General features: G+C 42.8%; 1 protein-coding gene and 1 pseudogene across 1 annotated transcript; one reads left to right on the top strand and one right to left on the bottom strand.

Annotated features, from left to right (window-relative positions):
* Positions 1-6,547: 6,547 nt before the first annotated feature.
* On the bottom strand, positions 6,548-8,066 carry LOC110492916 (annotated as a pseudogene).
* Positions 8,067-13,039: 4,973 nt separating this feature from the next.
* LOC110492684 (aerolysin-like protein) lies at positions 13,040-15,235 on the top strand. Its single transcript, XM_021567142.2, has 4 exons — positions 13,040-13,268; positions 13,568-13,598; positions 13,894-14,396; positions 14,739-15,235. Exons 3-4 carry the CDS (start codon positions 13,914-13,916, stop codon positions 15,186-15,188), a joined length of 933 nt encoding a protein of 310 aa, XP_021422817.2. The 5' UTR covers positions 13,040-13,268; positions 13,568-13,598; positions 13,894-13,913; the 3' UTR covers positions 15,189-15,235.
* Positions 15,236-15,760: the final 525 nt, after the last annotated feature.

Genomic DNA, 15,760 nt, shown 5'->3' with positions numbered 1-15,760 from the left:
AATGTTGACTTTCACTGCGGATGACACACAGCTGTACATTTCAATGAAACATGGTGAAGCCCCAAAATTGCCCTCCCTGGAAGCCTGTGTTTCAGACATAAGGAAGTGGATGGCGGCAAATGTTCCACTTTTAAACTCTGACAAAACAGAGGTGCTAGTTATAGGTCCCAAGAAACAAAGAGATCTTCTGTTGAATCTGACAATTAATCTTGATGGTTGTACAGTCGTCTCAAATAAAACTGTGATGGACCTCTGTGTTCCTCTGGACCCTGATCTCTCTTTTGACAAATATATCAAGACTGTTTCAAGGACAGCTTTTTTCGATCTATGTAACATTGCAAAAATCAGAACCTTTCTGTCCAAAAATGAATCCATGCTTTTATCACTTCTAGGTTAGACTACTGCAATGCTCTATTTTCCGGCTTCCCGGATAAAGCTCTAAATAAACTTCAGTTAGTGCTAAACACGGCTGCTAGAATCCTGATTAGAACCCCCAAAATTGATCATATTACTCCAGTGCTAGCCTGGCTTCCTGTTAAGGCAAGGGCTGATTTCAAGGTTTTACTGCTAACCTACAAAGCATTACATGGTCTTGCTCCTACCTATCTTTCCGATTTGCTCCTGCCGTACATACCTACACATACGCTACGGTCACAAGACACAGGCCTCCTTACTGTCCCTAGAATTTCTAAGCAAACAACTGGCTTTCTCCTATAGAGCTCCATTTTTATGGAATGGTCTGCCTATCCATGTGAGAGACGCAGATTCTTTCTCGACCTTTAAGTCTTTATTGAAGACTCATCTCTTCATTAGGTCCTATGATTGAGTGTAGTCTGGCCCAGGAGTGTGAAGGTGAACGGAAAGGCACTGGAGCAACGAACCGCCCTTTCTGTCTCTGCCTGGCCGGTTCCCCTTTCTCCACTGGGATTCTCTGCCTTTAACCCTATTACAGGGGTTGAGTCACTGGCTTACTGGTGCTCTTCCATGCCGTCCCTAGGAGGGGTGCGTCACTTGAGTGGGTTGAGTCACTGACATGATCTTCCTGTCGGGGTTGGCGCCCCCCCTTGGGTTCGTGTCGTGGGGGAGATCTTCGTGGGCTATGCTCGGGCATGTCTCAGGATGGTAAGTTGGTGGTTGAAGATATCCCTCTAATGGTGTGGGGGCTATGCTTTGGCAAAGTGGGTGATGTTATTAGCCTGCCTGTTTGGCCCTGTTCGGGGCTATCGTCAGATGGGGCCACAGTGTCTCCCGACCCTTCCTGTCTAGGGTCAGTCTGTTATATCTGGAGTATTTCTCCTGTCTTATCCGGTGTCCTGTGTGAATTTAAGTATGCTCTCTCTAATTTTCTCTCTTTCTCTGCAGTTAGTTTCAGAATGGGTGGCAAGGAATAAGTTAGTCCTAAATATTTCTAAAACCTAAAGCATTGTATTTGGGACAAATCATTCACTAAACCCTCAACCTCAACTACATCTCGTAATGAATAATGTGGAAGTTGAGGTGACTAAACTGCTTGGAGTAACTCGGGATTGTAAACTGTCATGGTCAAAATATATTGATACAACAGTAGCTAAGATGGGGAGAAGTCTGTCCATAATAAAGCGCTTCTCTGACTTCTTAACAACAATATCACCTGGACTACAGTTCAGTCGTGTGGTCAGGTGCCACAAAGAGGGACTTGGGGAAATTGCAGTTGGCTCAGAACAGGGCAGCACTGCTAGCCCTTCAAAGTACACTGAGAGCTAACATTAATGACATGCATGTCAATCTCTCATGATTCAAAGCGGAAGAGAGATTGACTTCCTCATTACCTGTTTTTGTAAGAAGTGTTGACAAGCTGAAGGTACCGAGCTGTCTGTTTAAAATACTAGCACACAGCTCGGACACCCATGCATACCCCACAAGACATGCCACCAGAGGTATCTTCACAGTCCCCAAGTCCAGAACAGACTACGGGATGTGCACAGTACTACATAGAGCCATGACTACATGGAACTCCATTATGAAGTAACACAAAGTAACACAAACATAGGCACAGACTCATGCATACACACACACGATAACATACTGTGGAAGGACCACCAGAGGGCAGGCTGGGCTCACAGATAGTAGCCCAACAAGGCATGGGAGACAAGGTAACCAGAGGCAATTAAGCACAGCTGACGGTGCTAATGACATATTCTCCTTCCCCTATAAGAGAGAGTATGGAACCAGCAGAGAGAAGGGGGAAAAAAACGATCTCTGGAAGATGGCCACCGAGACAGAGGAGCTATTCATGAAGAACCACTAAGACGGTGACAATCTGTGACTTTTGTTGTAGTTTAAAGCTAATTGTATTGTGTTCCTGTTTGATCTGGAGAAGATGTGTTTTTTCCTTGGGAGATTTTCATTGATTATGTTGGAGTGTTTGTGTTGACCCAATGCCCTCAATAGAGAACTGTGTTCAATCCAGAAAACCTACTCCTGACTCGTTTATTCCACCTTTCTGCTTTAGACTGGTGCCCAATTACTTGGTCCGCTACGCACTATACACACATTGATTTTGTACTGTAGATATGTGGTAGTAGGGGCCTGAGGGAACCCAGTGTGTTGTGAAATCTGTGAATGTTTCATAATGTTTTTACAATTGTATAAACTGCCTTAATGTTTCTATTTTCTGTCCCAAATGGCATCCTATTCTCTAAAAGTAGTGCACTAAATAAGTGATAGGGTGCCATTTGGGACACAACTCTATTGGCTCAGACAAGATGGTCCCTGTGGCAGACCTGGGGTTTTCCAACAGCCAGCGCCTTAACCCAGCCAGCCACTGCCGTGACCACAGCCGTGTCGGTGCGTAAACCGTTACCATTCATCATCCCTCCCCCCATTCTTGGTTATCTCTTCCTCCATTATTCCTCCCTCTCTCCTGTCATCCATCTGATCTTCATGATTCGATCACAGGAGTATAGGTTGAGGGCGTCGCTATTGTCTCTGTTACTAATAATAGCGGTACAGTTTTATCTTTTACAATCACACCTCCTTGATGGATTCTAAAGCCAGAGCTGTACTCTTTAACCTTCTTCAGCAGCACCCTACTTCCTCTCACCAAGACAGTTCAAATGATTACTGAGTCAATAAATGTCAGTTATTCCTCCAAGGTGACAAACGTTGGGGAAACAGTCAGCTTTGCATTAAATTCCGTGTTAATAACAACCGAATCCAGCATGCTGTTACATAAATCCTAAACAACTCTACTTCCACTCTGCAAAGTGTAGTGGCCATGGCCATAAAAGCTGTGGTCTAGAGGGTTTGATATACAGTTTTGGGGGGTTTATACAGGCCATAGAAGCTGTGGTCTAGAGGGTTTGATATACAGTTTTGGGGGGTTTATACAGGCCATAGAAGCTGTGGTCTAGAGGGTTTGATATACAGTTTTGGGGGGTTTATACAGGCCATAGAAGCTGTGGTCTAGAGGGTTTAATATACAGTTTTGGGGGGTTTATACAGACTTTCGAGCAATATCTCTCTCTCACACTCTATCTTTAAACTAGCACGGTTCTGGCCATTAGAAGGAATTATTCCTGTTGTATATTTTCTCCTCTCATCCATTGAAGTTTCCCCCGTAATAGAGACTCCTGGCTTTCGGCCAGTAGAATAGAGACAATAGATCATTATAAGAGGTTAAAGGTAATGGGCTATATTTCACATACTTCCTACACAGTACAGATCAAATATATTTTTCCACACATTGACAGTTCACCTACCGGAAATAATTTGGCAGGACATTAATCTTATTGCATTGAATTGTTCATCTGTGTGCTTTTTCTCAGAGGTCAAATGATAGTACTGTAGTAGCCGACTCCCTGCTGATCTAAAGCAAACAACCCTTTCATTTAGAATATGTTGCATCGTTGCTTTGGTTTTAAATGAATTATTCACTCATAGTGTTTCTACTTAGTGGATGTAGATACATGACCACTAGATGGTGGTGTCACACTTCATAGGTCTTTCAAAGCCCATATTATGTGTAGCCTATTTGTCTGTAGGTTATATCCTCATGTAGCTGCACTTAAATGACATTTTACTCATGCTTTTCCTTTCATCTATGTTTCATTGAAAATCATGGTCACAGAGCTGATCTCTAATGTTAACAAGGTCCAATGAGTCACTGATTAAAACCGTTTACAGTGGAAGACCTTTGATAATTGTAGCAAAGTTCTCTGCTATTTCTATTGTTGTTCAACTGTGAAAAGGAAAATAAATGTATGCCAATAAATTTAGTTTAGTTTTGCGCAAAACCTTTTGTTTACAGCGCTACTCTTAACATTCATGCATTTGTTAATTAAAAGTATAAATACAAAGTGATCATATGTTAATTCATAAATAAGTTAAGCTAAATAAACTAAACACTAACTTTGTTTGTCCTTGTAATTAGTGGGGTACTTCATGTTTCTCGGTTGGAGATGTTGACAGGCACATGGAGGTGAGGTTGAGAGCTCTGTATTTTTAACTGTGGTGGTGGAATGCAATGTGAATTGGTACATTCCATGGTGATGTGCATCTTCTTCTTCTTCTATGGTATAATGGTGTTCGCAAAACAATTGGATGTACATACCACCACCAGAGGTGGATAACAAGGACCCCAAAAAGGAAAGAATTATAATCATACAAATGATCAAAAAATGTATTTTAACTAAACAAAATCATCCTGCTTTCTGTTTAAAAACCCCAACAAATTCTAATCGGGTTGCTACACAGCCTCAGAAGCTACCTGCGAGGGCGAGAGATTTCATAGCGACAATAGTCCTTGCAGTGCTTCTGCAGTGAAGTCTTGGAGCCCCAAAAACTTCTCGGCTGCAGATATGATGTCCTGATTATTGGACTTCATGGACATTTGTACTGTACAATTTATCACTGTGGCTATAAATGCTACAAAGTCCACCTTCTTCACATTGAGGGTATCCAAATCACTTAATTGACTTAAAACATTAGCAACTGGTTGCCCTGCCTCCACTGCCATACCTTCAACACTGTGGCATCTTGCCCTTCCACTCTCTTCACCGCTTCCACATAGGAGATTTACTGTACAGCCCTGATCCAGGGCACTCAAGTAAGTCCTGAGTATGATCCCCACCACAGTTGCAACATTTTCAATACCATACTTCTCCCGTCTGCAAACAATTGACACGTGACCATATATTTTACAGCTCCCACACTGTAATGGTTTCTACAAAAATGCTCTCACCGCATATGTCACATATCCAAGCTTCACATATTCAGGTAGGGTCTCCTCAAACAACAATAATATTGATAGACTTTTCTCCTTCCATTTACCATATGGGTCAGGTGACGTGTACTGACCACTCCTGGGATTTTCTAAGGTACTCATCATCTATATCCAAGGAGACTCCAGCTATAACTCCTTTTTGCAGGCGCCCGACCCCGAAGATCAATACAGGTTACTTCTGACGTGGACAATTTAGCCAGATCCAGTGTACGTTAATTCTGTTCTTCATCGACACAATGATCCAAAACAAGGCAGCTTCTAGTCCCCTTTATTGAAAACCACCTTCCCCACTGCTTGGATTTCCCAAATGAACCTCCTTGTCCCAAAAAAATGATGTCCAATAAGAAATGCATTATTGGACCAGTCCATGTCTTCTACCATAACTTTTTGCTCGTTTTGTTCCATTCTTTGATATCTCTATTTTCCATTCATTGTCACACACTTCACTTGCTGCACTTTCAGATTCAAGAAACAATTCCATGGATGCTGCCATTTTGGAACTGTCATCCATCTCCTGTTTACAATCTCACTGACTTATCAAGCCGTTCCCTGCAATCCTACCACACTCATTCTGGTGAAATGCATTATGGGTAAAATGTTTTTTTTTTTTTATCCCTTCTTTGTTTTAGGTCAGCAGGGAGTCGGCTACTACAGTACTATCATTTGACCTCTCTGAGAAAAAGCACACAGATTAACAATTCTATGCAATAAGATTGATATCCTGCCAAATTATTTCCGTAGGTGAACTGTCAATGTCTGGAAAAATATACTTGATCTGTATTGTGTAGGAAGTATGTGAAATATAGCCTATTACCTTTACCCTCTTATAATGATCAACTGTTTTCTCTTCTGTCAGGCCGAAGATAGTTTTTAGTCTATATTCTTAGTAGCTGTCTACTTACCACCACAAACCGATGCTGGAACTAACACCACACTCAATGAGCTGTATAAGGCCATAAGCAAACAGGAAAACGCTCATCCAGAGGCGGCGCTCCTAGTGGCCGAGGACTTTAATGCAGGGAAACTTAAATAAATTTTACCTAATTTCTACCAGCATGTTAAATGTGCAACCAGAGGAAAAAACTCTGTGCGTGTGAGATTCTTATATTAAATAATGACTTAATCATGATTAACAATTAGTTAGAAAGAGAACAACTCACTGTAATGATCATCAAAATATTGGAATGATAATTACAATATTTGTGAGTTTTATGAATAGTATATCTAATGGAAGATGAATAAACTTAACTGGGGATAGGGCGAAAGCTTACTGACACACCAGACAAATGGTTTATTACAACTTTAATTAATTTTAGTTACATAACATTGTTTTTTATGGTAAATGGGCATCTAACCATATAAGAAAACATTTTGTAGTGAATGTTGTTCAATAATTCATACAAAACATGTGTTAACATGTCATTGGACAAAAAAGGCACCGGATTGTAGGAATGACCCACCTGTTGTTATACCCTCTGCTGAGACAGAAATAAAGAGCTGAGTCAACATGGTTCAATTAGAATCACTCAAAGATGATCATAATAACAGAGAAGGCACACAAATAATCAGTAATGGTGTCACGTTCTATCACTGTGCACACTATTCATGATGTCATACACTGGAATCATCTCTCCTTTGTGGATATCCTCACTGAAGTGTAAGTCACACCAGTGGATGGGAAGACCAGCTGACTGCCATTCATGCAGGTGACTTTCATTATGGCCCTGTAGTCAAGGTCGAAATTTGCTTCCACCATTGTGATATCAACATTCATGGTCTTCCCTGGAGGGATCTTCAGGTTGATGGTATCCGATTCTGTTATGGTCTCGGTGGCTGGTGGATTGCTCCACTCCCACGGTCAAGCTGAACCCTGATGACACCTTAACCAGATCTGGGATCCCCACTTTGACCGACACATTCAAGGTGGATTCTATCTTGTTGCTGACAGACCAGGAGGAAGTCTTGGTCAGGGTCTTGCTGCATGTAATGGACTCTTCTTGAACCAATGAGGTGTCATTGTGGTGGGACACGGATTTCACATATTCTGGAGTCACCTAAAATCAACACACACACAAAGATACAAATTGTTCAGACAAGACAAAGACCATTTTAGAACTAATCATCAGTGAGGAACTGATCAATTGATTTTTAGTAAGCCAACAATAGTAACTAATGTGTCTGTATGTGTGTGTGACTGTCCTAGAAATGAGATGCTTGATGAATGTCGACCCCCATATTGGATTACACGTTTTAAAGTGGACAGCCCCCTTAATGTTAGGGCATCGGTAGAGTTTTCCTGAGCCGTCTACACACATCTATAAAAGAGCTCACCTGGGGTTTGAAGAGGGACAGGGTGGGATACTCCATGTCGGTCAGCACGGACGACTTGATGGTGTTGATGAAGAGGAAGCCCATGCAGTCAATGTCTGAGCCATACCTGCCCTGCAGCCCCAGGCAGATTCCAGACCCCACATCTATGGTGTACTCAGTCTTCAGTCCCCAGCTGGTCATTTTTTCAAAGAACTCCCGGTTCTCACTCGTCGTGAACTTGATGGCACCCAGACGTGTGCCGACACCGTTACCCCATAGAGACAGCTTGGTGATGCGCTCGCCGAGGTACAACTCAAACTCAAAATTTCCAAAGGTCTCAACGGCGCCCATCGGTCAGCTCCGCCCGCACAGCTTTCACCTGCCAGCCTTCCACCGCCACTCCGATCTTCTTGAGGGTGGCACTGTTGTTCATGCCGTGGAATTCAAATGGACTGCCTCCTCCACCACCGATCAACTGCAGTCTGGTTGCCATGTTAAGTGTGTGTGTACGTCACGTAACCTGAAATACAAATTTGTACAGATACATTTAAGAAACCTCCAACTCAAACTCAGATCTGATTCAGACATTCAAAGCACCAACAGGAAATTAAAGAACAAGATAAAAGGATCAAACAATAACTAAGGGATATAATGACTCATGGTAGGAACTAGAGGTCGAGAAACACATCAGTCTAGGGCTTCAACCCTGTTCCTGGAGAGCTACCCTCCTGTTGGTTTTCACTCCAGCCCCAGTTGTAACTAACCTGATTATACCATCTACTGCATCTTGCCTATGCCGTTCGGCCATCGCCCATCCATATATCATCCATATATATTTTTATGTACATATTCTTATTCATTCCTTTACACTTGTGTGTGTATAAGGTAGGTGTTGTGAAATTGTTAGATTAATTGTTAGATATAACTGCATGGTCGGAACTAGAATCACAAGCAATTCGCTACACTCGCATTAACATGTGCTAACCATGTGTATGTGACAAATAAAATTTGATTTGATTTGATTACAATCAGGTGGACTAGATTGGGATTGGAATGGTCTAGGGTGACCAAATCACTCCACAATCCTCAGATCACTGAGAATGAAGCGTTCTTGAATTGCTCCTAACGCATCCTTGTCCTCCACCCTCCTCTGATCTTTCCATCTTTATTCTCCTGGAATCTGTCACACTCATTCCTTCCTCCTCAGCTAGGAACCTCAGAGTCACCATGGAGTCCCTCTCCTACTCCCAGCACCTCCCCACTCTACCTCCTGCTGTTTCTTCCTGATCAACACCATGGAGTCCCTCTCCTACTCCCAGCACCTCCCCACTCTACCTCCTGCTGTTTCTCCTGATCAACACCATGGAGTCCCTCTCCTACTCCCAGCACCTCCCACTCTACCTCCTGCTGTTTCTCCTGATCAACACCATGGAGTCCCTCTCCTACTCCCAGCACCTCCCACTCTACCTCCTGCTGTTTCTTCCTGATCAACACCATGGAGTCCCTCTCCTACTCCCAGCACCTCCCACTCTACCTCCTGCTGTTTCTCCTGATCAACACCATGGAGTCCCTCTCCTACTCCCAGCACCTCCCACTCTACCTCCTGCTGTTTCTTCCTGATCAACACCATGGAGTCCATCTCCTACTCCCAGCACCTCCCACTCTACCTCCTGCTGTTTCTCCTGATCAACACCATGGAGTCCCTCTCCTACTCCCAGCACCTCCCACTCTACCTCCTGCTGTTTCTTCCTGATCAACACCATGGAGTCCCTCTCCTACTCCCAGCACCTCCCACTCTACCTCCTGCTGTTTCTCCTGATCAACACCATAGTCCCTCTCCTACTCCCAGCACCTCCCACTCTACCTCCTGCTGTTTCTTCTTGATCAACACCATGGAGTCCCTCTCCTACTCCCAGCACCTCCCACTCTACCTCCTGCTGTTTCTTCCTGATCAACACCATGGAGTCCCTCTCCTACTCCCAGCACCTCCCACTCTACCTCCTGCTGTTTCTTCCTGATCAACACCATGGAGTCCCTCTCCTACTCCCAGCACCTCCCACTCTACCTCCTGCTGTTTCTCCTGATCAACACCATGGAGTCCCTCTCCTACTCCCAGCACCTCCCCACTCTACCTCCTGCTGTTTCCTCCTGATCAACACCATGGAGTCCCTCTCCTACTCCCAGCACCTCCCCACTACCTCCTGCTGTTTCTTCCTGATCAACACCATGGAGTCCCTCTCCTACTCCCAGCACCTCCCACTCTACCTCCTGCTGTTTCTCCTGATCAACACCATGGAGTCCCTCTCCTACTCCCAGCACCTCCCACTCTACCTCCTGCTGTTTCTTCCTGATCAACACCATGGAGTCCCTCTCCTACTCCCAGCACCTCCCACTCTACCTCCTGCTGTTTCTCCTGATCAACACCATGGAGTCCCTCTCCTACTCCCAGCACCTCCCACTCTACCTCCTGCTGTTTCTTCCTGATCAACACCATGGAGTCCCTCTCCTACTCCCAGCACCTCCCCACTCTACCTCCTGCTGTTTCCTCCTGATCAACTTGGTGAATTATGTGTAATGAAAGATATTGTTGTGTATGAATGTTCCAGATGCTACATTAGAATATGATAACCTTCCCTTTAATGATGAGTATGAATGTAATAGGTGCTACATCAGAATTGGAGGTTGTTTATGGTGCTAAAACTCATCTCTCCAAACAAAGTTGCTGCTTTGAAATATCTGAAAGAAAAAAGATTGAAATGAAAAAAGTCACCATTGGCCTCATGGTGAAATCCCTGAGCAGTTTGCTTGCTCTCCGGAAACTGAGTTAGGAAGGACGGCTCTTTAAGAGGCATTAGAAAACCTCCCTGGTCATTATAGTTGAATCTGTGCTTGAAATTCAGTACTCCCCAAATACAGGTGTGCCAGGCTTTTGGTGTCATACCCAAGAAGACTCGATTCTGTAATCGCTTCCAATGGTGCTTCAACAAAGTACTGAGTAAAGGGTCTGTAAATGTGATGTAAATATTTTTACATTTTTAGTACATTCAGGTTAGGGTAACATTTCTAAAAACCCGTTTTTGCTTCATCATTATTGTAGTTGTGTGTAGATTGATGAGGGTGGAAAAAACGATTTAATCCATTTTAGAATAAGGCTGTAACGTAACAAAATGTGGAAAAAGTGAATGGGTCTGAATACTTTATGAATGCACTGTATATAGTGTATGTACAACACTGCTAAGACTATCAGGTGTCTCATGAAGAATGTCATCTATCGGTTTGTTGTTGCTGTTAGGACTCAGACACGAAGGACACAGCACACCAAGAATTCATCTAGGAGTCATATTTGGGATATTGTTTCAGTCTCTCATGTTTTTTTCTCACTCACAGTGTTCTCAGAGTTCAGTGTTCTTAGAGCTCTCAGAGCTCTCAGTGTTCACACTGTTGTCAGTGTTGTCAATGTTCTCAGTGTTGTCAATGTTCTCTGTCTTGTCAATGTTCTCTGTCTTGTCAATGTTCTAAGTGTTGTCAACGTTCTCAGTGTTCTCAAAGTTCTCAGGACTGACAGTGCATTTTTCACTACTACTTATATACTGGCAATTTCAGGCCTATATGGTAATTACTGTTTATACTTCAATCTACATGGGGCAACAATTTCAAACTGGTTGCATCACCACTTGGTTTGGCAACTGCTCGGCATCCGACGGCAAGGGAGCTACAGAGGGTAGTGCGTATGGCCCAGTACATCTCTGAGGCCAAGATTTCTGCCATCCATGACCTCTATACTAGGCTGTGTCAAAGGAAGGCCCAAAAAATTGTCAAAGACTCCAGCCACCCAAAACATAGACTGTTCTCTCTGCTACCACCAGCTGTACCGAAGCGTGAAGTCTCGAAGGAATATTTGCAATGACCCCCTTATTTTATTTGTATTTATTCTACACTCAGTGAACTATAACCACACACACTTTCACATACTACACTGACACACACACAGTCACACTCTTCACATACACCGCTGGTACTCGATGTTGTCTATGCATAGTCACTTTACCCCTACCTACCTCCAGTTAACTGATCATAAATAATGTTTCATTTAATACAGACTTCAGGTGTCCCTGGTGTTGACATTCCACCACACACATTTGTCATGATTAGCACAATAAAAATGTGTTAATCAGGATGAAGGAAATGTCACTGGTCTCATATCTTAACTTCCAGAACATATTCTGGACATTCTACCAATTGGTCTGAGGGGAGGTTATGACTGTGTCCCTTTGTGTATTTACCCAGTCACCTGCATGAACCATGATAAACAGAACAGAGGATGCATACAGCTTGTACAATTCACTGCTATGTCTTCAGTATAAGACATGTTCCACTGCATAGACTTTAAACATATAGGATGTTATGATGAACAAAACTACAGAGAAAGGTGCTGTTGCATATTAGTGAACCTGTTTTGGTTAGTGACTGGAAACTACCGATATGCTCTCTGGCTCAAATATCAAGAAGAGGAAGTGGCACCAAGAGTGGTTGAAACTGTTGATACACGTTTGTCATGATTAGCACAATACAATGTCTTAATCAGGGTCAAAGGATTTGTGTCAATTTCAACAGAAAACTACTGATGCATATCTTTGTATGGGCGTGGGGGCAGTTTTGCTGCTATATAAGACAGTGCTTCTCCACTCCAGAGTCTTTGGTTTTAAACAATTGAACTTCACTCTGAGTCTTGACTCTTAAACAAGTTTATTGCATATTGAATCAGACCTATCAGTTTACTTCAATTACTACCTTCTATAGCCATCCTTAACACTGAGGCCTGCATATCGTTGTATGTAATTACACAATGTCCCTAAATAACTAATCTTGCTAAATGAGGAAATATTTGAGAGCAATTTATATTTTGACCAAATAATGAACAAAACATATATATATTTTTTTGTTTCCTATATTCTGAAACAGTTTCTTAATCAGTTATAAGGTCTAGCTGAACAAGCATGTTATGGGTTTGTTGTTCCCCACGATGAAATTGGGGAGGGGACTACGGATCTGTCTCTGTCCGTCTGTTGTTATGTTTGTTTGTACTTTAGTAAAACAAGATCTCTGAGAGCACTGGGCTGATTTTGACAAAACTTGGGTGAATGATTCATCTTGCCATAGAGATCCAACATTTACAAAATTACACTGATTGCTCCAAGGTGGGAGTTATGGTATTTAACTGCAATTTGTTAGTAACACACAATAAGTAAAATGGCCGAGGAGGCGGTAGTGCATCATTCGTGGGGGACGACATGTTTACTGTTGCCTTGTTTTTACATGGTTGACTTTAGCCTCCTATTGTTCTGTTTTGAATTCAAAAGTATGATGTTAGTATGATGTTTAATGTGAGGTGAGTAGACTGTTGGATGTAGTGCTTTACATCAAGCTGTCTCTTCATCTTGAATACTGTTACGTTCCCCAGTTTTTGTGTTGTGGGTTTGTGTATATGTGTTATTTCAGGAAATGGCTTCCTGGATTCCCCCAAGCAGCTGATTGGTCGGCCCCAGTGCAGATTGGAGCTCTGATCCCGCCCTCTCGTTAGGGGATACAGCTGTCGGCAATTACAAACTCCTTCTGCAGCTTTATAAGCCAGTGTTCCTTTCTTAGGAAGAGAGAGCTTCTTTGATGTCCTGTGTTGCTCAGGGAAAGCGTCTTGGTATGTCCTGTGTTTTGTTGCTGGGCTGTATATTGTAAAGTGTTTTGTTGCTTGTCCTGCAGACGTGTGTCAAAAGGACTGTTTTTGATCTTTGAAATTGTTAACTTGAATTTATTATTCAGTCATGTTTTAGGTGTTCCTTGACTAAATCATTGGACAGATGCTTTAAAAGGTTGACAGACCCTGTTCTATATTAGACTGTGCCATAATATATTAATGCATACCTGTGATTACTGCAGCCTGTGTTAATCAATATTGTTATACATGAATTAATCAAATTCAATCTTTTATTATTTCAGGTATTTCAAAGCGGAGACTTTGTTTGGAAAGGTGAGTTCCAGCGCCATAACCAACTCACATTCTGAAGTGGAATCTCTAACATTCATATTCATGATTCTTTGTAACTATAGCAACATCAGAATTAATTTTAGAAGTGCATAGACGTGCTCACTAACAAAACAATATGTTTCATTGCACAAGTCACCAAGTTGATCAGGAAGAAACAGCAGGAGGTAGAGTGGGGATGTGCTGGGAGAAGGAGAGGGACTCTGTGGCTCTAAATGTCTGACTCAGTTCCTTTGAGTTGGAGGCTTCTTAAATTGATATGTACAAACTTGTATTTGAGGTTCCGTGACGCGCACACACATGGCAACCACACTGCATTTGATCGGTGGTGGAGGAGGCACTTACTTTGAATTCCATGGCATGGACAACGGTGCCACCCTCAAGAAGATCGGAGTGGCGGTGGGAGACTCGCAGGTGAAAGCCGTGCGGGCGGAGCTTACCGACGGGAAAGTAGCAACTTTTGGAGATGCTAACACTTTCAATGAGTTTGAGTTCAACCTCGGCGAGCGCATCACCAAGCTGTCTCTGTGGGGTAACGGCACCGGCACACGTCTGGGTGCCATCAAGTTCAAGACGAGTGAGAACCGGGAGTTCTTTGAAAAAATGACCAGCTGGGGACTGAAGACTGAGTACACCATAGATGTGGGGTCTGGAATCTGCCTGGGGCTGCAGGGCAGGTCTGGCTCGGATATCGACTGCATGGGCTTCCTCTTCATCAAAACCATCAAGTCGTCCGTGCTGACCGACATGGAGTATCCCACCCTGTCCCTCTTCAAACCCCAGGTGAGCTCTTCCATAGACGTGTGTAGACAGCTCAGGAATACTCTACCGATGCACTAACATTAAGGGGGCTGTCCACTTTAAAACATGTAATCCAATATGGGGGTCGACCTTCATCGGATCACATTTCTAGGACAGTCATGCCTTATGTTTAATTGGCCTTGGTCAGTACAATAACCACCTTTTATTTTTTAAAATAGCCCCAACACTTTTTTTTTTTTACATTTACTCATATGCATCAGTCCAAGATAACAATGTGTGCTTGCTGTCTTTCTAAAAAATGTATTATCAGTTAATAAATTGTCTTTGTCTTGTTTGAAAAATTTGTATCTTTGTTCATTTTAGGTGACCCCGGAATATGTGAAATCTGTGTCTCACCAGAACGACACCCCCTTGGTTCTAGAAAAGTCCATTACATACAGCAAGACGCTGACCAAGACTTCTTCCTGGTCAGTCAGCAACAAAATAGAATTCACCTTGAATGTGTCGGTCAAAGCAAGGATCCCAGATCTGGTCGAGCTGTCATCAGGGTTCAGCTTGACCGTGGGAGTGGAGCAATCCACCAGCCTGCAGAAGACCGAGACCATAACAGAATCAGGTACCATCAACGTGAAGATCCCTCCAGGGAAGACCATGGATGTTGAGATCACAATGGGGAAAGCCAATATCGACCTCGATTACAGGGCCATAGTGAAGGTCACCTGCATGAATGGCAGTCAGCTGATCTTCCCATCCAACGGCATCTACACTGGTGTGGCTTACACTTCATTGACGTTATCCACAAAGGAGAGATGAGTCAAGTGTGTGACTTTATGAATAAAAAGTGCAGTGATAGAAATTGACACCATGACTGATTCTTTGTGTGCCTTTTCTGTTATTATGATCATTTTTGAGTGATTCTAATTGAACCCAGTTCTTTATCAGCAGAGGGTATAACAGGTGGATCTTTCCTACAATCTGGTGCCTTTTGTGTCCAATGACATTTTGTATGAACACTTTGTATGACTTATTGAACATTAAGTTCAAAATGTTTTATGGTTAGAGCCCCATTTACCATCAACACAATGTTATCTAACGCTAATTTGATTTCGTAAAAGATTTGTCTTGTTTGCCTTAACTCCAGTATAGTTTTGACTTTCACATACTTTTCATAACATTCACAAATATTGTAATTAGCATTACATTGAGTTCTCGTTCTAACAAATTCTTTATGATTAACACACACGCACATTCACGCTACACACACAGGCACGTATAATTAACACTTTAAATACATTCCCCCTAACTCAAGACAAATATTGGACTACAGCATTTCTGTTGTAATTATAGTCACTATGGGGCAGCAGGTAGCTCGGTGGTTAGAGCAT

Source organism: Oncorhynchus mykiss, chromosome 16 (assembly GCF_013265735.2).
Source record: "Oncorhynchus mykiss isolate Arlee chromosome 16, USDA_OmykA_1.1, whole genome shotgun sequence".
In the NCBI taxonomy this organism is placed as follows: Eukaryota; Metazoa; Chordata; class Actinopteri; order Salmoniformes; family Salmonidae; genus Oncorhynchus; species Oncorhynchus mykiss.
This window is presented reverse-complemented; position numbering and strand designations above follow the sequence as displayed.